The sequence below is a fragment of the Triturus cristatus genome, chromosome 4_1 (assembly GCF_964204655.1).
Source record: "Triturus cristatus chromosome 4_1, aTriCri1.1, whole genome shotgun sequence".
Classification (NCBI taxonomy): domain Eukaryota; kingdom Metazoa; phylum Chordata; class Amphibia; order Caudata; family Salamandridae; genus Triturus; species Triturus cristatus.
Window position 1 is genome coordinate 1,113,920,643 of NC_140585.1, and position 25,825 is coordinate 1,113,946,467.

A 25,825-nucleotide genomic window follows, 5' to 3' on the forward strand; every position below is an offset into this window, starting at 1 on the left:
TCATAGGCATGTGTGGGTTTGGACCTGTGCAGTAGTATGTAGAACTATCCCAGGATTGCTATTACAAGTGGCAACAAAGGTACAGGTGCATTATACCCCAATTACTAGATCTCCTTCTGGGCTCCTTCAAGTGCAATTGAAGCGAGCCTGTTTAATTACAGAACTAGGGAAGTGACACTGGAAGCTGCTAAACAAAAGTTACAGTTGTGAGGGAGTCCATTTCCCCAGATTACACAGTGCAGCAAACTAGAACAATTGAAATACAGACTTGATAGAAAGGTGATTTCCCATCAAGGTGAGGGTTAAAGATGAGGGAAAGTCATGCTTCTTCACAGCGACTGTGGATCACAAAGACAGCACAGGGCAGAGGGGTAGGGGGCACTCACAGCAATGCCTTGGATATCCAAGAGAATTTGATTAATGATGCAAGTTTGATTAATGTAGTGGCAGACCCTCCAACAGACAATCCCATAGGGATTACTAACAGTTACATCTTGGAACTTCTTAGCCTGCTGTTTGGTACCTATAAGAATTACAGAATAAGATGAGCACACCCCGAGGCACAGGCCTTCCCCCATTATTATGGATTACCTTTTATTCCATTTGATAACACACAAGCTATTGCATGTAACAAAGTGGTGCAACAAGCTTAACCTGGCTCCTTTGTGGTTAGGGTAGTTGGTCTACGATTACCTGCCAGGGTATGGGAGAAGACTGGTTCTACACCCATCCTCTGGCGAGGGCGAAAACCGAAGCCCTGGCCTCCGCCTGTCGCAATCCACATGGGTACTCGACAGGTAAGTCCATTATTGCCTCCTACTTTTTCCCCTTGCCATTGAACTGCTAGCAGCCACCCTCCTCACGCATGGACAGGCCTGGGGTATGACCGCTTGGAGACAGGCTGCACTGTTTCCCTTTATGGCGATGACCTACATTCAAGATGTACACACAATCTTCCCAAAAATAGGGCACATATTTGAAATGTTTGCAACAATTTCCGGACTCAACATTAACTGGGCGAAATGGTGCCTTAAGTGCTGCCAGCCCGAATACGGTCTATCATTTCTGAGGCATCTGCCTGACCTGGCAACCCGTGACGTTCAGATATTTAGGTATCTGTGTTTACAGAGACCCCGTTGACCTACTTAACAATAACCTTACTGAATGGTGTCCTCGATATGGGCACAATTGACATTTTGGAAATCACTCCCACACTCTGTTGCAGAGCGGATAGCCCTTGTTAAGATGATCATGCTACCCGCTAACAGTACAATTTTGCCAATCTCCCCCTATACATCCCTAAATCCTTCTTTAATACGCTTGACAAACTCAAGAGGGATCTTCTTTGGCACAATACGCGCTGTAGGGTGGCACTCCAAAAACTATTTGCTGACCACGGAAGGGGGGCTAGCGGTACCCAACTTTGAACACTATAACTTGGCCTCACACCTACAATGGGTGGCCAAATGGTTGGCAGGACTTCGACTATCAGACACTGCCACAACGGCTCCAGCCTGAAGCCAGTATAGCATTCTGTATCTATTTCACCACAGCGCCAAGCTGCCATCCCCGTCCCCTGCACTGATACGTAAGCAGATCAGTGGCGAGCACCAGTAACCCCCGTTCTCACCCTACCCACTACTACCCTGCCACCATCCTCCATGCCATCAACCCAGGCTGCCACTCGTTGCACTGCTGCCACACCGTACAACACAGGAGCGTTCACATACGCCGCTTACAAGTTCTCATGCACTCACACATCCTACACCAACAACTCCTGCACCAACAAGACCCATCACCCCACTCGCTCACTCACTCACACAAAGCAGCCACCTGCTAATATATTACACAGACCAAGCACCATGCCACACTCATGCATGCTACTCAATACCAACTTGCTCACCAAATACAACCGATATGGCACCCTCCTGCATGGCCATGCTCCAGACCTGCTCTTCCTCACGGAAACAATTAAATCCAACCTCTGCACTGGACGTTGCTCCAGCCATCCCACCCAGCTACACGACTGTCTGAGCAAGCCCAGAGGTCATGTTCCTATCATATTCAAAGATACCATCAGCTGCACTACCTATACGAACACCCCGACCAGTTACAGCTACATGGAACACCTCATGTTCAAGATACGTATCACAGTCAACTTCTCTCTGGGCAGAACCCTCATGTTCAGACAACCAGAACCCCACACCAATTTTGCCAGCGAAATCACAGACTTAGTTGCACCCCTCATCATTAACGCCAGCACCTTCATCCTCTTCAGAGACCTTAATTTCACGTATAAAACTGCACAGACCCAAGCTCTACGGCCTTTCTAGAAAACCTTGGCCTCGTGCGGCACATTACCGAACACACCCACACACACACACCACCAGACACCTATTGGACCGCATTTTCTCCACAAATCAGAAACATCACAGCAGACAAGACCGAACCCATGACCTGGACAGACCACGCCCTAATCAGTTTCAGCATACCCATCCTGTACCACTACACCTACCACCACCGGAACTGCCAGCCGCAGCTGAAAATGCAGCACAGAACAGTAGCCTTCCGCCCTCTTCATGCACCAGCCTGAGCATGCCAGCAACTTGGAGAAAGCTATCAAGAACCTCAACAACTGGATCACCGCATGAGCCAACACCCTGGCTTCCCTCAAGCACAACCAAACGCAATAGCCCGACCATAGGACATTTGGTACAGCGAGGAACTCAGGCTGACGAAACACCACTGCAAGCAATACCACAGATGAAGTCATCTTCAAATTACCCGTAAGACGCTATCACAACCAGATACGGAACACCAGGTACAAAGCTCTTGCAGAATGCACACACGCTGGCATTGACAGCAGCAGTGAAACTTCGCCATAAAAGATTTTCCCGCTCCTGTTGCCGCCTCCAGCAACATCACACCCTCGCAAGATCTTTGCACCCACCTCGCAGAAATCTTCTGTGACAAAATCACCTCTATATAGAGCAACTTCGAACCTCAAATGAGGCCCATCACCTCGAAATAGTTGCTACCATCCACTCAGGAGCACCATCTGATCCTTGCCTCACCACACATTCACTAAAGGCCTCCTAGAGATCAGTGAAGCACTAACACCCATCATTATCGCCACCATCAACACAGCCACATTCCTGGATATTTGGAAACATGCCACCCTCATGCCCGTAATCACAAAACTGTCCGCTGACCCAGTCACGCTTTCCATCTACAGACCCATCTATCTTCTACCATACCCAGCAAAGTTCCTCATTCTTCTGGACCTCTCCACAGCATCTGATACTGTCTCACACCCTATTCTCATCAGGCACCTGCACAAGATTGGCATTCAAGAACCAACTCGCTAGTGGATCTGCTCCTTACTCCTTGGAAGCCTACAAATTAATCTGCGGAGTGCCTCAAGGTTTATCACTCAGCCCCACTCTCAAACGCATATATAAGCCCTCTGGGTAACCTCATTGGCGTAAGCGATATCACATTCACTCCTATTCCAAGGAAACAAAGAATACTCTTGGACAAGATCCCTCACAAGCAACAAGTTCACCACCAGCATGACCGACGTTGCTAACAGGATGATCGACAAATATCTCAAACTTACCACTGATAAGTGTTTTTCAGTGAAAACACCTCACCATGGGACTCCAAGGTGTGGCCAGAGAAACTCTTCTGAATAGGATTACTTCAAGGTTCGTGGCATGGGCCCAGAGTGTGGGTGTTCATCAAAGTGGAAATGATCGAACAAGTTAATGCCATTACTGCCTCCTGGTTCCACACCCCGACAATACTGAGGAAGAGCTACAAATTGCTCCCAAGCAACACTAGAAAAAGTATCACTCCTAGTCACCAGCAAGTATGGACTATGGGAACACCCTCTATGCCGAAATCACCAAGTAAAACAGTCTAAGATTACGAACCATCCAGAACTCCCCAGCACACATCATCCTCAAACTCCGACACACAACTCATCACGCCACACCTCAGGGAGCTCCACTGGCTGCTGATACACAGACAGGCTAATTTCAAACGCCTCACACACATTCAAGGCACTTTCCTTTCGCCAACCACCCAGACACGTCCAATCCCTAGGTCTCCTACTCACCAACAGCCCATGTATACACATAACCAGATCAGGACAGCAGGCATTCTCTTACATTCTTTTTAAAGTGTGGAACAGCCTCCCACTCCACATTACAGCCTCCTCCTCTCTTCTTGAACTCCACAAGAAACTGAAGACCTTTCTTTTTTCAACAAACCATAGGCAGGGCTACGCGCACACACCTACTCCGTGTCAGCATACTCTTGCGGGTGATCGTGCGCTTTACAAATGCACAACGTTACCCTGAAGATGACTTGGGATTACTGGTAACTTTTCCTTTGTCACAGGTCCTCCATTGTCAATTATAAATCGGTAAACAGGAGCAAGCCCATACCTTAAAGAGCAAAGTTGTATAATGCTTGAAAATGTGTGCGGAGTTTGAACTGTGCTTGTTTGTCTATTGGGAGCCAGTGGAGTTCTCCGAGGTGTAGTGCAAAGCATGTGTTGTGTGGGAGGTTAAGTGGGATTCTTGCAGCGTAGTTTTGGAATGGTTTTTAGTCTGGTGAGTTGTTTGCTGATTGGGGAATAGAGGGTGTTACCATAGCCCAGCATGCTAGTGTTAGTCAGGAGACATTTCAAGATATTCCTCAACATATTCAAGTTGAGGAGAAGCATGAGCTATCCAGGGAAATCGCTGTTGATGAGCCGGAGGGTCTGGGCATTCGAGGTGGATCAGGGCCCTGCCTCAGCTGGCTACCAAGTGGAGTTCCATGGCAATGAGTTCTTCCCCCCCCAAAAATAAATCACATGGGATAGCCTATAACCTAGACATCAAAGTTGTGCTACACCTTTATGAACAGCCACATCCACGGCTAATCAATGGCCACCACAAAGGCTCGCTATCCTTTGCAAAGACAAGCTTTAGTTTCTTGTCTTTTGTCTTTCAGTAAAAGGTCCATGTAAAGTGCTCTATACGACCACCTTCTTTGATCGTACTGACCTAGAATAGCCATTGCAGAAGTTGCTGGATGTGGTCGCCATTGGTGGCTCTGCTGGTGGATGCACTGTTGGCTCTGTCACAGTAAACCAAGTAGTCCTCCCACTCACTTCCACGAGCCCACTGAGCCTCCTCGTTTATTATCTTCCTCCGATGTATCCACCTGAACCCTTTCTTGGTGGTAGCTCAGCAGACAAGAAAGGCAACTGAGGGGGCGTGGCCTGGGATCATAAGAGAGGAGCTCCGCTGAGGCCGGGACAACAGCCTGGAATATCCTGCATTTATCCGGCGTTGCAGCACTGATAATGTGTGCACATAGCTGGAAACACTCCGCAGCTGAATGCGGCTTTCCCCCGCTGCTGAAAAATGCAGTTACACGTCGAAGAAGTTTGGAGTGAAGATGTGAGCAGAGGCCTGTGGAGCGTCTGGGCGGAGCCCCAGTAGCGCGTAGCTGCTGTGTCCAGAGGTCAGAGGCGCCGCGGTGGTTACCCGTCTAACACCAGAGCTGGGTCCCGATATCTGAGATTCGCGCGGCCGTCCCCACCCAGTAAGGTCGGAGCCGGGCGGTGTTAGGTGCCTGCAGGTCTGCTATGCATCCAGCAGAGGTGGCGATTCGTATGGGTCGGAGGGATGGGGGTTGATCGGACCCCCAACGAGTGCGCCTGATACCCGCAGCCGCTGGAAGGTGAGTGGGGGGGGGGGGGGCCGCAGCGGTGGAGAAGTTGGTGGGCCCCCCTCGCCACCGGGATCGCACTCGGCTGAACGGCGCGCTGCGCAAGTGAAGGGCCTCGCAATGCGGCAGGAAATTGTGAGGCCCCCTGGGCTGTTGCCTTAAGCCACCCTCATTGACAGTGTGTGGTGGCCCTAACCTGTGGCTGGAATTGTACTTGTCTGCTGACTACGGCCTCATGTGATATGCCGACGCAACACAGAGTTTGGGGCCCTGTTATTTGACAGAACTGGGCAAGATTAAGCACAGCTATTAAAAATCGGGACCAAGGAAGCATCCGTGACTGCAGAAGGGCCTATAAACAGGTACAGGACCTAGCCAAAAAGCTATGGGATGAAGGGAGATGGGAAGAGCTAGAGGAGGCTATTGGTCATCCTGACCCTCGTCAATTCTGGCTGCTAGTGGCCAAGACAAATTTTGAACGCAACCCTCCCCTGGCTAACAACATTACATCACTAGAATGGTACAATCATTTTAATGAGCTATATTCTTTATGTAATACTACCGATAGTTTTCGGATGCCCCCCAGCTTGGACACCCAACGAAACATAATTGTATTTACCAGGAAAGAGATTATGAGCTCCTTAGATGCCATTATACCTGCTTAAGCCCCAGGCCCAGACGGCATCCCAGGCGATCTCTTCCGCGCTGACAGGGCGAACTGGGCAACTTATTTTATGAACTTGGCCAATGACATCGCCGGAGGAAAGATTCCGGACTCGTGGAAGGGGGCGGAAGTAATTCCAATCTTTAAAAAAAGAAGGGGACAGGTCTAAGCCCTCCAACTACCACCCAATTAGCTTGATAGATTGCGCTCAAAAGGTCTTCTGTCGCTCGCTATTAACTAAAATCCAAACCTGGATGGATGAGAACATCCTCTCTCCCTTACATGCAGGCTTTTGACGGAAGATCAGGCCTTTCGCCTTCTCTTGCTACATTGGAAGGTGGTTGTGTTGGGCAGAGGCAGCTTATATCTTGCCTTAATAGACCTCAAAACCGCCTTTGACCTTGTCCCCAGAGACCAACTCTGGCAAACCCTCATGAATATGGGAATGCCCCTCGAAATTTTAGAACCTTTGGTCAGGTTGCATGATGATAACTTTGCACGTGTGAGGTGGGTGTCAAATTTCCGAAGCATTTGTCGACATCTCCCCTCTTGCGTGACTGGAATATCTAAGCGGCCTGGTAGCGAGAGGAGAGTATATCTTATCTACTTTCATTCGATCAGCAATAGCCCTCCACGCGCTGTTGGTACACTCCACTGTAGTTGGGCCCTTACAATTAGGGTCAATCTGCGCACTTATTTAAGCCGGGAATGGAGTCGGGACCATGGCCCAATGCTCCACCGCGAGGTGTGGCATGTAAAGCTGCGGGTGTATCCAGTATGCAGTAAAGTGCGCCTGAGCACACCAATAGTACAGCTCGATGTCCGGCACTTCGAACCCACCCTTATCAAAGGGTAGAGTCAGTGTCTCCCACTTCAGTCAGGGCTGCTATGTTTATGAAGTGGTAGAGCAACTTTGGAAGAATCACCATTTTGATCAACGCCACCTGTCCGGCCAGGGAGAGCGGCATAGCGATCCATCTGGTGATGGAATCTGTTAGTGTGCCCAGCACTTTGCCGTAGATGACCCTCATGAGGTGTTCCCTGCCCCTAGTGATTACTATCCTGAGGTATTTAATTTTGCTATAGCACCAGGTTCAAGGGGTAGTCTGGAACGTATCTCCTAACCGCGTCTGTGAGGTGGAAGATCTGTGACTTGCTCCAGTTGATGTTGACCCCTGAGTACACCCCGAACTGCAGAAAAGCCCGTAATATAGGGTTGAGGCTGTCCTCCGGGTCACGTATGTATAGAGTAAGGTCATTGGCATATAAAGAGATTAGGATTTGCCTTTCAGGGTATTGGAGAGTGTATTCGCAATGATGTTGTCGAAATTTAGCTGCCAGCAGCTCCATAGCCAGGGCAAATAGTAGAGGGGACAGCGGGCATCCCTGTCTCGTTTCCCTTGTGATGTAGAATCTGGGGGGAGCACACCCCATTTATAATCAGTTTGGCCTGTGGTTTAGTATATAGTAGCTGGATCCAGGCCTAGAAGGGGGGAGGAAGAACCATGCGTTTCAAGACACTCGCCAGGTAATCCCCATTCAAGGGAATCAAATGCTTTGGTGGCGTCTAAAAAAAAAAAAAAACAGCCACCGCAGCTAGATCTGGGTCAGTGTCTTGCATGAGAGCGGAGAGAGTTTGCAGGTTATGTGATGTTGCTCTGCCCGGCACAAAGCCTGACTGATCAGGCAATACTAAAGAGTTCATCAAGGGGCTGATTCAATGGACTAGCAATTTAGCTGAGATTTTGGCATTGCAATTTATAAGCAAAAGTGGTCTGTATGAGTCGCATCTGTCGCCGGGTTTCAGTATAGAAATAATGAGTGCTTCATGCATTGTTTGCGTTAGTATACATGTCTCCTGAGCCTCTTTGTATAAGTTTTTCAGCATTGGAATTCGAGAATCACAATAGGTTTTATAGAATTCTGCAGTAAAGGCCATCCGGGCCGGGGGCCCGACCAGACTGTAGCTGCATAATTGTAGTGCGTATCTCAGCGTCTTCAAAGTCTGCTAATAGGAATTCTCTCTGGGCATCTTCCAGCCATCCCAACGCTACATCCTCAAATTATGGCTCAAACTCTATTGGCTGCGTTCTGTGCGTTGCGTATAGGGTCTTGTAGAATGCATGAAATGTCTCGAGAATGTCTGAGGTGTCCCTGTTTACATGGCCATCTGGATTGATAACTTCCAGTATGGTACTAGAGAATCTAGGTGTTCGTGCCAGCTCAGCCAGAGGCTTCACTGGGCGTTTCCCTTCTCCATATTGCCGGGCACGATGATATTACCCTTGAAATTTGCATTCTCTCTCTGCTGTTTCCTGGTAGTCTGTCAACTTGTCCCTGATTTTTTCTGCAGGTCTGGCCCGGGTTCTGATTGCAATGGTCTCTCTAGTTGCTTAAGTTCAGCTTCTAGCTTTCCGAGCGTGCTACGGATGTCTTTAAGGATCCCCACCCCTTTGGCAAAGCTTATCCCCGTTAGAGTCACCTTAAACGCCACCCACACTGTGGAGAACTACAGCACTGTATCGATGTTACGTGCGAAGTCAGTGATTTCTTGCTCCAATTCTGTTCGGAATGGGATATCAAGTAGGGCATTCGCTGGCAATCTCCAAGACTTATATGATGTTTTGAAGGGTGGGGTAAGGGCTATCAGCACAGGGGAATGATCAGAATACTACATGCATGGCAAATGTCGTGATTTAGTTAGCCAAGCTTTTAACCATCTAGTTAAAAAACACCGGTCTATGCGTGACCATGGGGAATGCATCATGGAATGGCATGTGCCCTCTCTATCAGTTGGGTGTAGGCTACTCCATGCGTCCAAAAGCCTGTGTTCTATGACTATCTCTAGCAATTGTCTTTGGGCATTCATGTAGTGATGGGGTTGCGGGTGCTGATGGTCTAGGGCCGGGTCCAAGGTGACATTGAAGTCTCCACCCCAAATTACATGAGTGGAGCCTATATCTACAACTTTTCCCAATAGGATATTGAAGAACTCAGGGTCATCAGTGTTGGGGCCGTAACAGCATGCAATCGTTACAGTCTGGGATGCCATTCTCCCCCAGATAATGCAGTATCTACCTTGCGGGTCTGCCATTTCCTCTATGGCCACATATGGGACACTTTTTAATAAAGATTATTGTGCCCCGCGCATAGGTGGAATATGTCGAAAAGCATCTGTGTGAAGCCCATCGGGTCGCAAAAGTGGTCGGGCAGAGGGGGCCAATATGGGTTTCCTGCAGTAATCCACAGTGTATGTTATGTCGGTCTAAATAGGCCAAGAGACGGCGACGTTTCCTTGGGTTCCCAAGGCCTCGTGGCGAAGTTGTAACTAGGCGGATCTGGGCGGGCTATTCAGAACATGCAGTTTATAGGGTGCGTAGTGCGTGAGTCTAGTACAGCTTGTTCGAGTGGTGCTGTACCTTGTGGTATTGCCTGTGGTCTGTGCTATTCTAAGTGTTGCCAACTCCTGTCCCATCCTTCTCCCCTCCCACCGACAGCCCAAATCTGCTGTGGTGCTTTCCTCCCTTGTCCCTCCCCTGTAACACTAACTTGGTTCCTGTAGGGAACCTGTTGCATTTTAACGTTCGAACAAAAGTGTCTCATCATAAGAGAGATGTCCTTCTGGGGTAGCGCTTAAAGGGCGCCATGGTTCATACTCTTGATCCAAAGGTGTTCAGGGCTTACTTCTGAGTCCCTTATAGCCTGTGAGTTCGTTTAAGATCTTAGGTAGTGGCAAAGGTAGTGTCCATTCCTTTTGTGGTGTCTTCCGGCCATTTATGTCCTTTCTTAGCGGTTCAGTGAACTTGGGCACATTTTGTAGTAAAAGGCGATCTCATGGTCACTACAGTCTTGTAGTGGCTTAATTGCTGCCGTGCCAAGGTGGTAATCGGTAATTATCCCGCTGTTCATTCAATATCTGAGAGAGCAGCTGTGGATCCTGGCGAGCTGGAGGCAGCCTCATGCCTGGGTGACTTTCGGGCAGTTGTTCTTAGGAACTCGGCCGCTTGTTGTGTCTGTGTGAAAATGCGCTGCTTATCCTGATGCGTGATGCGGAGGCGCGCCGGGAACAGCATGGCGTATGCCAGTCAGTCAAAATCACTTTATTCAGTTAATTAAAACCATAAAAGCATTCTACAGAATAAAAATGTTAAAAACAATAATATGACTTAGGCTAACACCAACAATAATACACAGGTTTCATAATCAAGGTAAACAAACAATTAAAATACAACTTTAAAACCAATTATAAAAAAATTATTGTTATGTTTTAGATCATGGGTGTCGCTCTCACTTTTTTCCTCCTTATTCTAACTACCGCTGTTAAAAAAAACTCGCTATGTTAAGAATGTCCCAGACATTGGTCAGCATCTGTAAATATATTAGCGCTGGTTTCACCTGTAAAAATCCTTTGCCCTTTAAAATTGGAAAAAAAAAATGTTTCAGACTGCAAAAAATGATCTCAGATCAAAACAAAGTACAATATGTCCTGGGTGGAAAAATTATCACATGTACAGACACCCAAGTCCTCCTTCCGTCTCCATCCCTGGGGTTCGGCAAGTAAAAAATGTAACTGATTCGGCCTAATTCTTACTAGGAGGAAGCGATGATTCGAGTTGGTTACGACATTTAAATAGGGTTCAATTACACAAGAGGTTTTTAACATTGATGGGCACGTACCATTGGTTTTACCAGCTCCCTGGCCTCTCTTTCCATAAGTGCCAATATAGATAAAATTTCTTAGCCCACTTCATATCTCCCTTCATTAAATTATCCGGAGAGTTAAATAATTCACCGTCCTAATTGCACTGCCAGCCTTTTCACATAGCTCAACCAATGGATACTACTTGCTCGGTCTAAAGCTAGACAATCGCGCACAATTTTGCGGTTCATTTTAAGTTCAGGATTTATCAAAGTTGCAATCCATTTAAGTAAGGTTCCATTCCGAATAGTTCAGCCACAAAACCTACCCCAGTCTCTTGATGAACTATGTAGGACAGTGCTGATTGTGGCAGCGACAGCAAGATTCTTAAAAAATTATTTTCAACTATTTGGATTTCCTTAGCTTCTCTATAACCCCATATGTCCGACTCATAGTTTGCGATAGCAATGCATTTAGCTCTGTATATGGTTAGTAGTGCTTGTATTGGTTTTGTGCAAAGCCAAGGACCGCAGATGTGGATCTAGCCATTACATTTCTTTTTGCATTCATTTGCAGGACCCATGTACCCCTATCGTCAAATATGACACCTAGGTAAGTAAATGTAGTAACCCTGGTGATCTTGTTTCCTTCCCAATGGAGTGTTTTAGGCCTTCTGGGCCAAGAGCCAATTATCATAGAGTGATATTGATAAATTTATACTTAAATCCAAAGATCTCATAAAAACAGCAAAGGAAGTTAAGACGCTGTAAACCAACCGCAGTTGTGGCAAATAGGGCGGCAACATCTGCATATAGTAGGGCTGAGATCAGCCGTTCCCCCACACGCGGAATGTCTTTACTGGCTTCCCCTAAAACTGAGTCCATGTTGTTAATATAAAGGGTAAAAAGTAGGGGGGCTAAAATGCAACCCTGCCTAACTCCATTTAAAATGCATATTCCCTGGGTACAGTTCCCGTTTGGTCAAATCTTACTGTGGCTGTCAGATCCCTATGCAGATCAGCTAGGAAGTAAACAATGTTTTTGTCCACACCTAGTTTGATTAATATTGTCCATAACTTGGATCTATTCACTCGGTCAAAAGCCGAGGAAAGATCCATGAACGCCAAATACAATGTCCCCTTCTTGGCGATGGTATACTTTCCAACTAATAGGTGCAGATTCAAACACTGATCCATGGTACCCCTCCCTTTCCTAAAGCCGTATTGCAAGTTTGATAGTGTATTAGTTTCGTTTAGCCAAACAGTACGTTTACTAAATACCACTCTTCCTAGTACCTTCACTGCAGAATCTATGCGTGAGATTGGTCTGTAGCAACTTGGATCCCCTCTATTGCCCTTTTTAAAAACTGGGACAATTATTGACTCCGACCATGATCTAGGTAGGTCAAATTTACAGGCCATATTAAAAACATGAGCCAGAAGTTTTGACCATAGTGTCACATTAGATTTAAAAAGATCGGCCGGGACACAGTCTGGTCCAGGGGCCTTATTGCTTGTCATTTGATTTATGGCCTCTGCTACTTCTGATTCTATAAAAACCATGGCGTATGCAATATTGGTTTGTTGGAGTCTTTTTGATGGGTATGAATTTTTTCCTAGCTTCCTGCACTGCCATAGTGAAGTCCAGGTAGATTGCCAATGCCGTGCCCTCGAAGGATAGTGCCTGTTTTTCTCTTGCTAAACGCAATGCGGTATCGCGATCCCGATAATTAAGCAGTCTGGCGATAGAGAGCAGGAGGGCCTTGAGGTCTTCTGTAGAGGTCTGGCGGTTGGAATCCGCCCCTTCTGGCATTGCCTGTTCTGCTCCGTCTTGCGTGCGGGTGGATTTGCGAGTATCAAATTGAAGATTAGTTTATTTTCCATCTGTTTTTCCCATGTTTGCTGCCTGTGGCCTGATAAATAGTTCCTGCAGTCACTATTTGATGAGGGAGCTCCTTGTAATTGTTTAATGTGCATGCGCGTGTCTTCGGTCACCTGATCTGCCCTGAAGTTTCTGGGCATCTTCCTTGATTATTGCTGTAGGCTTTGCCCTGATCTCTGGCGTGGTCTCAGTCTCCTCCCTTATCTGGTGTTTATGTGTTGTCGATAGCTCCGTCTAATCACCGTTGGTGCCTGCTGCTTCTCTGGGTTCTGTGGTAGGCTGCTGTATCTGTCGTCTCATCGGCCGCCCCTCCAGCTCACAAGGGCGGCTAGCATGCCAATGATGCATGCAGGTTATCACACCTTGGCCAAGCCATCAGCCTGTTCGCTCTGACGAAGTTGGGTCTTCTCAATTTGTTATCTCTACCTCAAGTGTCCAGACCTCTTGCTTCATGCTCTACCTGCCTCCTCGCCACAATAATGGCCACCATGCGTTATTTGCTGATGTACCCTCAGCTTGTGCAATTCGCATGGTCTCACTCGTCCGCCTTAGCCATCTGGGGTCTCTTATTCAGCGTGCATCGTATTTGTGAGCTTTGAGCTCGCAGCTGCGGGTCTCTACCCGGCCTCGGGTTGCCTCACGCTCCCTCTCCGGTCCCTTGTGTGAAGGAGAGTCTGAGCTCTTCTCTGGGCAGCTGGTCCTGCTTCGCAAACCCCTTGAGCCACTCTCAACACACCAGGGGAGAAGACATTCTCGTGTTGTCTGCACGGTCAGGGTGGTCAGGTTATGTCGCGCGTTCCTCACAGGTTCACCAGGGCTTATCTAATGGCAGCCGCGGGGAGAGAGAGGCGCCCTCGCCAGCAACAGTCTATAACTTCAAATGTAATCTCCCTAACCCCCCTATTCCTCCCTGCTCGCCTCAGCCCTCAGCTGCATCTCTCTCGTGTCTCCGGGGCACCGTCTTTTCCGTTACTCAGTTGAATGGGACCTTTTTTTCAGCACGTGTCGTGCTTGCTGGGCCCACATCCACGAGCCGCAGCCGGGCTCTGGTATCCTTTGCAACCGCTCTCCAGCTTCTAGGTCGTAGGCAAGTCAAGGCTTCTCCCTGGGCGACTTTGCATGCCCAGAGTTTCACTTTTTGCATCTGAGGCCGGGGGAGGCGTTCTCGTATTACACCCGCGGCTAGAAGGATTGTGGTGTGTCTCGCGCACCTCAAGCTAGACTCAATGCGAAGATTCACCGGGGCTTTCTAATGGCGGCCTCAGGGGTGCCGCCGCTAGTCGCTGTGCTTTACTCACAGTTCAGCTCTCCTGCATTTTCTCTCACTCTACCTCGATCAGCAGACAATTCTCGTCCGCGTATCTGGGACGCTAGCCCCTCCTCCGCACCCCTGCCATGGTTCGTAGCAATCTCCACCGGTCTCTCACCGCCCTCACGGTGATTAGCCGTGGACCGGCTTCGCCATCTTCGGCCCGCACGGGGTTGGGTCTCTCGAGTCCGATTTCCTTGGACAGTGTCCGTCGCCTGGAGCTCGAATTAGACCGTTAAACGCTCCAAATGTTCTGACGCCCAGTTTTGTTACCTTATGTGAAATTATGTCGGCATAAGGGCAGGATTTTAGTGGTTAGTGGCCCTGAACGGCAAAAGCCTCACGCAAGTGCGGCCATCTAGCTTGGCACCCTCTAGCGCCCCCCATGCTCTGGCAATATTTTAGATTAAATTCCCTTGTCAGACATATAGGAAAGTGCCCATCTTCCTGCTTCAGGATCGGTCATCTACCGAATGGTTGTTGAGGTCTGTGCCGTTGCCAACCATGGAGCGCCGAAGGGAGTCAACGGCATGCTGTAGACCAGGCTTTTTTGGATAGTGAGAATGTCGCGGATGATGAAGTTGTCAACAAGGATTATAGCTTGTTAGTCTGAAGAGACATGGTGGTGGCATAGTCAACATCAAATGTTTGGATGATTATTTTTCTTTTCTTTACGTTACTCTTTGGTGAAGGGGAGGCAGGTCTATGTGAAAGAGCATTCTTTGAGTTGCTGCATTCGGCTCATAAGAGATGGAAGATTACTCATCTACTAAAGATCACTTTTTCATAGGCTATGAAGGTTAAAAGTAGCACCTGTGCACTTTTTGTCTTGTGAAAGAGTGCTTTGAATGGATAATCCCCAGAAGAGGAGGTTTCTAGGGTCTTAGGTTTTTAGAACCAAGTAAGTAGTCTCCTTTCACAATGGAGGGCTTTGGCAGAAAACATTTGGCAGATCTTCCACTCTTTCAGTTTATGGTCTAGACAAAGGCAATATGTATGCACATTCTGAGGAGCTCAGATGTAAATCCTCAATTTGACACATGGATGTTTTTGAAGAGGCTTCGCTTGGGCGGTTTTTCCAAGGAGGGAAGAGGTGTGGTGCAGCGGGCAGGGCGACTGACGCCGGACGCTGGGGATCCCGGTTCGATCCCCGGCACCGGTGGCAGGTCAGCCCAGCACCATGCGACTCTGGACAATAGCTCGCTTAATCTTCCCGACGGCCCCCAGTGCCAGGATGCCTACGGGTAGCTGTGCGCTTTACAAATACTGGATTTACATTTATTTTTACATTTAAGGTCAAAATATAAACCAAATCAAAGGGTAATGTTGGAAAGACACACAAGAAACGGTTTGAAAAAGAACTGAAAATACAGAAGTGAAAAGAACCATCTCTGAAAGGTTAGCTCATCTCTATGATAACATTTCTACTGCATGCTTTGTGATAAGGGTAAGTGAGAAAGCCTCTGGGAGGGGCGCACTCGGGGCACTCTCACCTCACTGGTTAGATTTCAAACTTTTTTTTATTTTTTATTATAAGGTGATTGTGCTACTAAAGTGACATTAAGGCTTTCAGGCATATGTATTTTAATCATACTTCTAGTGTAAAGTTACTATGGAATTCCCACCTTGGTGACAGGGAATGATTCAAACATGCAAATCCTTGAAAAGATACAATGTTGGAGAAATTATGAAACTATCCTTTGATGTGAAATGCAAGCACTGCCTCTTCTAGAGGGCCTGGGTGTAAGGCTTTAACAGTGAGGTTGAAAAGCTACTGTATAGGGACTACAACAGGTGTTAGATAACCACTTGAGAGGTTAGCCCTCTGAACAACTGACTGGGTGACACCTCTTGTTTGACTAAGTGGTCTGACGACAGTTTGTGAGTGCAAGGAGGAATATTTGGAGGATTGGTGGTAAGCTCCAGGCAATAACCATGTCGGATAAGCTCTATCACACATTTGTCGGATATTAAGGATTGCCAAATAAGGAGAGATTGTTGAAGCCTACCCCGACAGGTGTTAAATAATCAGGGGGAGATGTGGGCAAGTCACTGTTTGTTGGGAGAAGGAGAGTTACGTGCGGAGGCACCTTTACCCCTACTTTTGGAATGGTTTCCTCTATACCCTCCTCTATAAAAACCTCTAGAGGGAGAAGGATTGGTTGTTGCCTTTATAAGAGGAAGCATTTGGATCGGAGGATGTGGTTTTGAAACCTTCTCTGTAAAAGGATTGGCAGAAGGAGACTATTTGATGGGGATTGGAGCGCTCCCGTTGACTTTGCCACTTCTGTGTCTTTTTTTCATTTTTTCCAAAGCCATATCGACTTCAGGACCAAACAAATGTTGCATGTCGAACGGGGTGTTTAAAATGGATTGCTGAACCTCAGGTTTAAACCCCGAAATCCTAAGCCATGCATGCCTTCCGAGGAGAATGCTGGTATTTATCTCCCTAGCAGCGGTGTCAGCAGCATCTATAGCACACCTGATAGAAGAGCTAGAAATGAGTTTTCCCTCCAGAACTAACTCTTGTGCTTTGCTTGTGTGTTCGTTTGGGAGATATTGGAGCAGTTGCTCCATCTCTTCCTATCGTACCTAGCTAGTAAGCCCTGTGTGTTTGAGATGCACCAGTGGTTAGCGTCTGGAGCGGTCCCTCGTTTCCCCAAGGCATCTATAAGCTTAGATTCCTTGTCTGAGGAGGTGCATCACCAGAGGTTTGTGAATTAGCTATGTAAAACAGCTAATTCACAGCACTGGACATCACTAGGGAGTCAAGAGGTAATTGGCCTCTGATAAACACAGGATCCGATGGAGAAGGTTTATATTTTTTATTGACTCTGGGAGTTAAAATATGTACTGGCACTGGTTCTTTGAAGAGGTCATCTGCATGCCTTATGCCCTTTAGCATAAGGAGTGTTTGACTTGATCTGTGTGAGGACCCAAGTGTTTCAAATAAAAAGTCTAAGGACTCTATGTAAGGCCACCCCATGATACTCTGCTGCTCTAGCAATAAGTTCTTGATTAACCACATTATTGTCTGGTGGTGATGGCTTTGCAGGGTAAAGGTCTGGGTCAGTATCCCCTGAACAGTTAATGGTGCAATCATTCCATGGGTCTACAGGCAAATGACTGCTGCCTTCATCAATATCATCCCCTTCAGGCTGTGTATGTGGAGATCTCGAAGGTGTTATGTGTAAGGGATATAGAATTGGTAAATGTGGAGATGGTGGAAGTGGAGGGGCTTGCGGAACAGCATAAGCAGGTCTGGTAGCCAGGTCCTCCTCCTTTATTGAGATTTTATCTGCAGCGTCCTCTGAAGGAAGTTTGCGTTTGACTGATGTTTTAGCAGAAAAATGCCCTGTATCAGGATGGATATAAATTTTCTTTTGTTTAGGATTGAATTTGGCTTTGAGAACGCCTAAAATTGGTTTTGGAAGCTCAGAGGCTGTCCTTTGAATTCGGCACCGAAATAGATTTGCTTTTGGAAGCGGAGGGTTTCAGCTCCGAACAAGGTTTGTCCTTGGAACCAGCGTGTTACGACTCCGAACCAGATATATCCTTGGAACCGGAGGGTTTCGGCTCTGAAGCAGATCTGCCCTTCGAACCGGGAGAATGCAGATCCGAAGTTGATTTCAGCTGACTCGATCCCAAGCCGGAAGGCTTGACGAATTGTTTTGGTGCCGAGCCAGAAGGCGGGGCATCGGAAACATGGTCTTGGTGCAGACCGTGGCCCTAAGGCAGAGGTGGTGCCTTAGCCTTATGTTTTTCTTATAAGGTTTTAGGGGGCAAGGAGTCTTACGGCACTCTTTCCCAGAGGCATGTCTTTGGACTACTAATCGATCTTGAGTTCAGAATCCAACTCTGGAACAGAGCAGGCCTCTTGTGCCACTGATGCTTCAACCTCTTCATGCTCTGATTCTTCGCCGAAGATATCCGGAGTGTGTTGAATGCTTTGGTGTTGCATTTCATGTCGTCGAGCCAGACGATCACGTAGAGTTTTCTTCGATCGAAACAACTTACAGGCGTTGCAGTCTTCCTCCTTGTGCACCAGTGAGAGGCACAAGTTACAAACTAGATGTAGGTCGGTGCAAGGGTACTTGGCGCGGTACCGAGGACCGAATTGGAATGGAGTTCGTTCCATCAGCGGAAGGTTGGCCAGAGGGCCGCCATCGATGTTTCAGAACGAAGATAGTGTTTCCAGGTGAATTCGATAAACCGAGAACAAGGAAACGCATACGAGAACAATACAGTTGAGGAAAGAGTGGATTGCGTACCGAGGGGAACCCGAAGAACGGTTTCAAACCGGAGCACAGCAATACACGTCCAAACCCGAAGGTGGAAAAAAAACAATCTAACAATGGAGTCGATGCCCATGCGCACTATCACCGAAAGGAGAAGTCAGCTTACCTTGCGACTGCAAAGACTTTTTTGAAGAAAAACAACTTGGAAACATCCGGACCCAACACTAGCTGGCAAGAGTATGCAAAGCATATGTATCTATAGCACACATGCCTCGAACACTCATTTCCAGGTCCTCTTGCTGATCCACTGCAATCATGAGCACCTTAATCAGACTTCTCATGAATCTTTCCGCAGTGCCATTAGCCTGTGGCCACTGTGGTGTTATTTTTTGGAGCCTTTCTAAGTACTTCTGGAATTCCACCCCGGAAATGGGGGTCCATTTTGAATTTTTATAGTTTCTGGGAGCCCATATGCTGCCATCGTTTTCTCCAGCATAGGGCACACATGAGAAAATGCTGTGGTCGCCACTAGTTCAACCACTGAGTATTTCGACTGTTCATCCACAATCACAAGGGCGAGCCGCCCATTCGGGAAGCTTCCAAAGTCCAGATTTAGCTTTGTCCAGGAAGTAGTGGGAGTTTCTTCTGTGGCTGGTCATACAACTCTTCACTGTCTCCTCCATTCTCAAGTCTATGACTGGGAACCACACTTCTCTCACCTAGACCTTTGTTTTTTAACACCTTGATGCCACTACGAAAACTCCATCCATGAAGCATAGCTCTTCCCTCACTTTCCACAACTCTGACAGCTGGTGTTTATCTTCCAGATCACATTTACTGACATTCTGCACTGGCCTCCGCCAAACGCATCAACCCCTCATCCTTTCCAGGGGCACATTAGACAGCCTCCACTGTCAGCGCCTTTGGGTAGGCTGCAGAAACCACCATGCAGGCAAACTCCACCTCAGTCCCCATGCCCACCTCCCCTGCCCGATCTACAGTCACTGGGGGTTGACAGGACAGACGCCCTCAGCGTTGCCAGAGCCAGGTCTGTACACAACATTGAATCGGTATGGCAGCAGCTGAACAGCCAAACGGTCAATCCTTGGTGGTGGGCATGGTGCTGTACCCGCAAACAGACTCATCAACAGTTACAACTCTCTCTGTAATACATGGAGATGAAAGTAGTAACATGCCTACTTAATAGCCAGCACCTCCCTCTCGATTTGTGCATCATGTGTTGCAGATTCTGTTAGATCTCTGCTTGCAAACACCGGGGGTGCCCACACTCCAGGGGTTTGTTCCTGGGTCAAAACTGCACCTTGTACGACTGGGCTAGCATCAACTACCAATTCTGTGGTTCTATCCAAGTTGGAAATACTCCATTGTGATGTCAGTCAACAGTGCCTCCTTAATGTTCTTAAACACCTTCTGCATCGTAGGGCCCCCCACACCCATTTGACACTAGTCTTTGTGAGACAGTGTTGCTAATTGTGGTACGAACTTCTCACAGTAAGTTACCATCCTCAGGAAGCTCTGTACTTCCCTGGAGTTCTTTGGGGCTGGTGCCGATTTGAAGGCTGCTGACTTAAGGCTCTAACTGCAAATCCTCCCTTGACAAGATTAATCCAAAGAACTCTATTTGAAGCTAGAAAAATGAACATTTGTCTTTGATGAGTATTGCCCTGCATTACTCAGCCTCTGTAGTGTTGCTTGTGATGTCCTGCTAGAGTGGACGAGATCAGAATATCATCACGGATATTAAGAACCCCTTCAAGCCCAGACAGTGTTTCCCTGATGGGATTTTGAAACATATCAGCGGCGCGGAAATCACAAAACTCAGTCTTTTATATTGCCTTAATCCCAAATGCATTGAAATGGTGGGGATGCAACGACTGTCAGGGTGCAGCTCTAGTTGGCAGTAACCTGCGTTTAAATTCAATTTTTAAAGCCACCTGGCTCCATTGAGGTCCGCAATGATATCATCCACTGTCAGGGTTGTGTGTCATCTCGACGGATGGCACAGTTGGGCAGCCTCATATCCACACAAAGTCTTAACGCCCCCGCTGCTTTGGTTTTTCCGTGAGCACCAGGGGAGACACTCTGAGAGTAGGTCCTGTCACTCTTTCAATAATGTCCATGCTTTCAAGTTTCTCCAGCTTTGCCGCCACCTGAGCTCACAGATAAAATGGTACAAGTCTGTCGCAGTGGGGTAGCCTTCATAGTAGCGTCAATATACAGCTTTACTAGGGCCCCTTTTTGAGGCCGCAACCCTTTGAACAGCTGCGGACACACATCCAGGATGTAATCCACTTACAGGTTGTGAACCACCTTAGCGAAAAACACCAGTCCCAAGTCTTCTACTGTGCTGCAGCCTAGCAATGTGCCTCCACATTCCCTGGTCACGTGGAACAGCGTCATGACCTCTCGGTACTCATGCCTTACTGCCACATCCATGGCTCCCAGAAGTGGAACAGGTTCTGTGCCACCATATGCATAGATCTTGGTGCGGTAATCCGCAGCAATTGTCTGGAACACAGTCTCAGGTACTGCTGTTGGTGAATGACATTGACGGATTCCCCAGTGTCAATTAGAGCATGCACTTTTGTGTCCATGATCATGACATAACACACAGGCTGGGGACGCCTTCTTCTTGGTCCTGGTGCTGCAAAAGAAATGAGGAACACCTCTTCCTTGTCAGGATCCTCTCCCTCTGGCCGACCTTCGTCCTTCCATTCACATTTTTCTACCTCCAACAGGAAGGTATCATCCACAGACAGTTGCTTCACAGCCCTCGAAGGAGGTCTGCGGCCTCGTGCTCGGTGCCCCAACACTGCTTCAACACATTCTGGCAAAGTGTTTTGGACTTTGGCATGCCGAGCACATGCGGTTGTTTGCAGGGCTTCTTTCTGCAGGGTGAGGTTACTGCCCCCAGATTCCACATGATGCACCCATGTTCAACCTAGCCCTGCCCCTTTAGGGTACTGTTCGGGTGCGCAGTGCATTGACCATTGCGCACCCGAACAATGGGTTGAGGGCTGTCCCATTTCTCTATGGAGAGCCGCTTCCATCTAGCCTGCTCTAGCACTGGATATTTCAAACATGCGTGCTATTACCCCCATTTCCTTCATCTTGCTTCCTGGGTGATAGATCCTTAGGTTTGCTGACCGGCATCCCTGTATTATCTGTCCCCTTACCTCCTTGGGCTGATCATCACCAGTGCAAGTGCTTGCCAGTGCCCTAAGGCAGGGATAGAAGGCCTCAATGGACTGACGCAGCTTGAATCTTTCAAAGTCGGGGTTTGTCTGAGGATCAAAATGCCTATTGAGAGCCATTATGGCAGCGTCGTAATCCCCAACACCCGCAGTGTTCGGGAGATGCTCAAACAGTTTGTATATTTCGTCCCCAACAAAACTTAGTAGCAGGAATCTCTTCACTTCATTGTCCTTTCTTCTCATGGCCCTGAACTAGTTCTCTAATTGATCTACCCAGGTCTTCCACCTTGGTGCCATAGTTGCTGGGTCCGTCAACTCACTGAACGGTGCCAGCCAACCTACTGCCGCATGTGTGCTTGTGTCACCTCTTGCTGCAGGCTTCATAGAGCCCGCTCTGATCCCCTGTTGCCTGGGCGTCATCTGCCATCCTCTGATCAGGGCCACTGAGTAACACTCAGCGGGGCACGTATTTGTAGGGCGCACAGCCACCTTGCTGCCACATGCTTGGGCCTGCAGGCCACTCCTCCAGGCCTCGCATCAATGCTCGCTTTTCCCCGGATGCGATACTCCTGGGGAATTCCTAGTCCCTTCTATTGCTGTGACTTTTCCCTTTACCCGTTTATTACTATCTTTTTTGTTGTTAGTTTGTGTCCATTACTCGTTGACTTATCTCTCCTCCTCCCCCCCGCACTCTGATTTCTGCTGATCGTCTCTGTGTCTGTCCGCCCACTTCGTGGGCTCCTCACCTCCTTGAATGGGCCACCACCGTGCCTTGAGCCATAACTTGCTGTGCCAATCACAGTGGCCCATCAACTCTCCCCATCTCTGCCACGCATTGACTACCTCCTCACTCAGCACAGCTCGTAGCCACTATTCAGACTGCCGCAGGTGCCACCAGACACCCATCACAGTATCAACATGGGCTCCACACCACACTTATTGTCGCCAGTTTACTACGAGTCCCTCGTGGCTGATACTACTAGGCCCTGTCTCCCAAAGAACGACATCAGCTCACGCAGGAATACAGATTTGGACTGACCATGAGCGGGCAGCTCCCCTAAATTTATTGGCTGGGACATGCCCGGCTGCACCAGTGCATGCCAACGTATTCTAAGCTAGGGGGTCCCTGCAGCTCAGTACATCCAACACTGCAGGGGGGTGGGTGGGTGTTAAATCCATGGATAACAGGAGGAAGGCAGGGATGAAGGAGAGGTACTACTGAGCATGCACTCCGAGTGCGTACCGTGCGTACCCAGAACGTGGACAGCTGTGTGTGACTATATGTGACCTCTTTAATCCAATCCATGATTGTGGGCTTCCTCCTCCTTCCCCAGTGGACTGCAATTTGGCGTTGAGCGAATAGTAGCAGTATAACATGTAACTTAAGTTTTTTGACATGCGTCTCCTTAAAAAAAAAAAAAAAAGCGTACACTGGCTGGTAAGTGGAAGGACACTGGCCATAGGAAGCACTATTTAGTCCATACTCCGCGGCAGGGACCAAAGACCCTGAAGAAGCCGGACGTCGGGAGGAGCAGCTGATCAATGGGAAGCAAGGAAACAACAGTGACGTGGGAGCCAGCCAATGGTAAGTAAAGGTACGTATTCGGCGGGCTCTAAGGCAACGTTGAGATTATTTTTTTTTAGTACAATCGCTTTTGCTGACAGCATATGAGAAACCTAGAAAGTGCTTTTAAGCCTTTGAAGGGACTATTATAATTTTTAATTTGGTCCACAAATATGTAAAGAAATAAACATACTGAAAATATTCAGTTTTTGTCTCCTAAAATGGCAACCAGAGTATAGGCGGTATTATTCTATATTTATAACTATTAATCAATAACCCCAGATTTAGGTCTTCAAAACAAAAGGTCTCTGAAGAAATGTATCTTGTAATATGAGGCAAGTATTTTATAACTAACCACTGCATGCCACACATTACTCTTCACTTTCACAAACATTTGTCAACCACTGAAAAAGTAGTTTTGTAATGAGAAAACATATGCTGCTGTTTTGATCAAACATAAAAAATGCCTTTCATATTTTCATATCCGATTTAACTGAAAGAAAAAGGTTATGCAGACAAAAGATGGGATATTGTGATCTATAACTCATGCACACACTTTAAAGCAAGACATTCCCAGGTTTCATTCATGAATGCTGCTGCGTGTTCTTCAGATAGGAGGAGGACATCAAGTGTTCTGAAAATGAGGTAATCAACGATCAAATTGTTAGGACCTCAATACCGGTGTATACTTACTATTCCTTACCTATTATCTTTCCCTGGGTACATCTGAGTGTACTCAACTCTGTACTTTTTGGCAAAAAGCATGAAGGCATTCATTGGTCTTTTGCACTTGATGGGAGAAGTGGCACTTGCAGCAGTTGTTGTTCCTGAGTTGTTGCCTTTTGCAGCTTTGCTACACAAATAATTGTAAGGAAGCTGTGGACTGGCAGACATGCAGTCTTGACTGTATTCTGATCTCTCAGAGTCTGGGCTGTTAGCTCCTCCACCAGATACAGAAGCGCGGCGTTGACGTGCCATGCTACTTAGCACATAAACTGCAGAGGAATCCATCGGCGTAAAATCATAGCTAAAACGAAGAAAAAAAAATACCTTTAAGAAGATTCGCATACTCTTAGTGCTCATTCCCTTTACCCACACCAACAAGTTAGAATTGCCTCTATATACCACAAGCAGGAGAGAAACGTTTTCAAAAAGAAGGTGGTCGCTTTACAAGATTTCTATTAACCTCCTGAACATCAAACACATGTCTGCAAATATTCCAACCAATGGCAGACGCTTTGGGTAGCATTCAAACCCATCATTCAAACCCAGTGTGCCACTAGACATCCCTCTGCTCCTGTGACCTTCTCCTACCAGTTTACCCCCAACCACCTCACATAATTCATGTTTTTGTTGATGCACAGCATAGATTACAAGGAGATCAGAGGGTGGATGTTGTGAAGGAGGGAGAGTAAGAATGAATCGCTTAAGTGTGGGCAACATGACATTCACATACACTACAGTACCTGTGAGCGCCACATTCTCGCACTATAGATAGGGAAACCCTCTGGTGGGGTGAGGGCCAGTCCATCCTTGCAATGGGTCATACCCCTTCACTACTAAAGGTTATGGTATTTATATAGCGTGCAACTCAACCAGGAGGGTATCCTGGTGCAGAAGCAGTAACAGGGTGGGTGCTAGGTTAAGAGCCACATCATTTTTTGTTTTGCAAAATTCAAGAACAGAGGAGGCAGTGCGATGTGCAGGGGCAGGTCGCACCCGCTTCAGGCGCGAGGTATGAGAAGGCATGACTGCCAGATCTGGTTCTGCATTTGTGTGGGGGGGGGGGGGGGGGGGAGGTGGGGGGGGTCTGGCTGAGCAGAGGTGTCTGATAGGTCTGTGGAAGTTTATGCGGTGGTTAAAGTACGTAGGGCCAATGTTGAGTAAGGTGTTTTATGTGTCAGGGGAGTTTAAAAGAGTACTCGTTTGTGGACTGGGCGCCACTGGAGAGGTTTGAGGTATGGGATTGGAGATGGAGGCCTGGCTACAAAGACCATAAACCATAAAATCCACTAAGTCATTCTGCCCTATAAATGCCCCAGTTTTGGGGAAGAAAGTACACTAGACACCAGGGACCATGTTACTGAAAGTGCTTTGGGGGCTCAAAGGACATTTGTGCCAGCTCCCTGAGCCCATGCGCTGTTTTAATAAAAAAAAAATATTTATTGGTATTTCAAACACAAAATAATACACATTTGCGTGCAAAATGAAACACAAAAATATTCCAGGTGTACATATGCAATAAATTCAGCTGATCACAGTACTTGTAGCAAGTTTAAAACATGTGCCTACTCTAACCATGTGAATTGACATACCCAGAATCAAACATCAAAGCAGTAGCCCTGTAGTGGCAAAAATATCTGGTTCTGATATCCAGGTTTTAGCCTATCTTCCTGACATCCGTTGAGGCCACAGAACCTCATTCATACCATATTAGTTATACCTGTTCGATGTGGACGTCGTTAAGTGCAGAACTCCCATCCGCAATCGTCTTCTCCCGAGCCCAGATGATAAACGGTTCCCATATGTCCTGAGGTCTCGATGTGGGCGGCATCAGTTCCCAGAACGTGGACAGCTGTGTGTGACTAT

General features: G+C 47.6%; 1 protein-coding gene across 4 annotated transcripts in view; it reads right to left on the reverse strand.

Moving 5' to 3' along the window:
- The window catches only part of HBP1 (HMG-box transcription factor 1), a 425,155-nt gene that overhangs the window by 56,116 nt on the left and 343,214 nt on the right, over positions 1 to 25,825 (reverse strand). For all 4 annotated transcript variants that reach the window (XM_085654131.1, XM_085654129.1, XM_085654130.1 and 1 more), the window contains one exon: positions 23,940 to 24,263. In XM_085654131.1, coding sequence (XP_085510257.1) covers positions 23,940 to 24,263 — 324 coding nt within the window. The remainder of the gene's footprint in view (positions 1 to 23,939; positions 24,264 to 25,825) is intronic.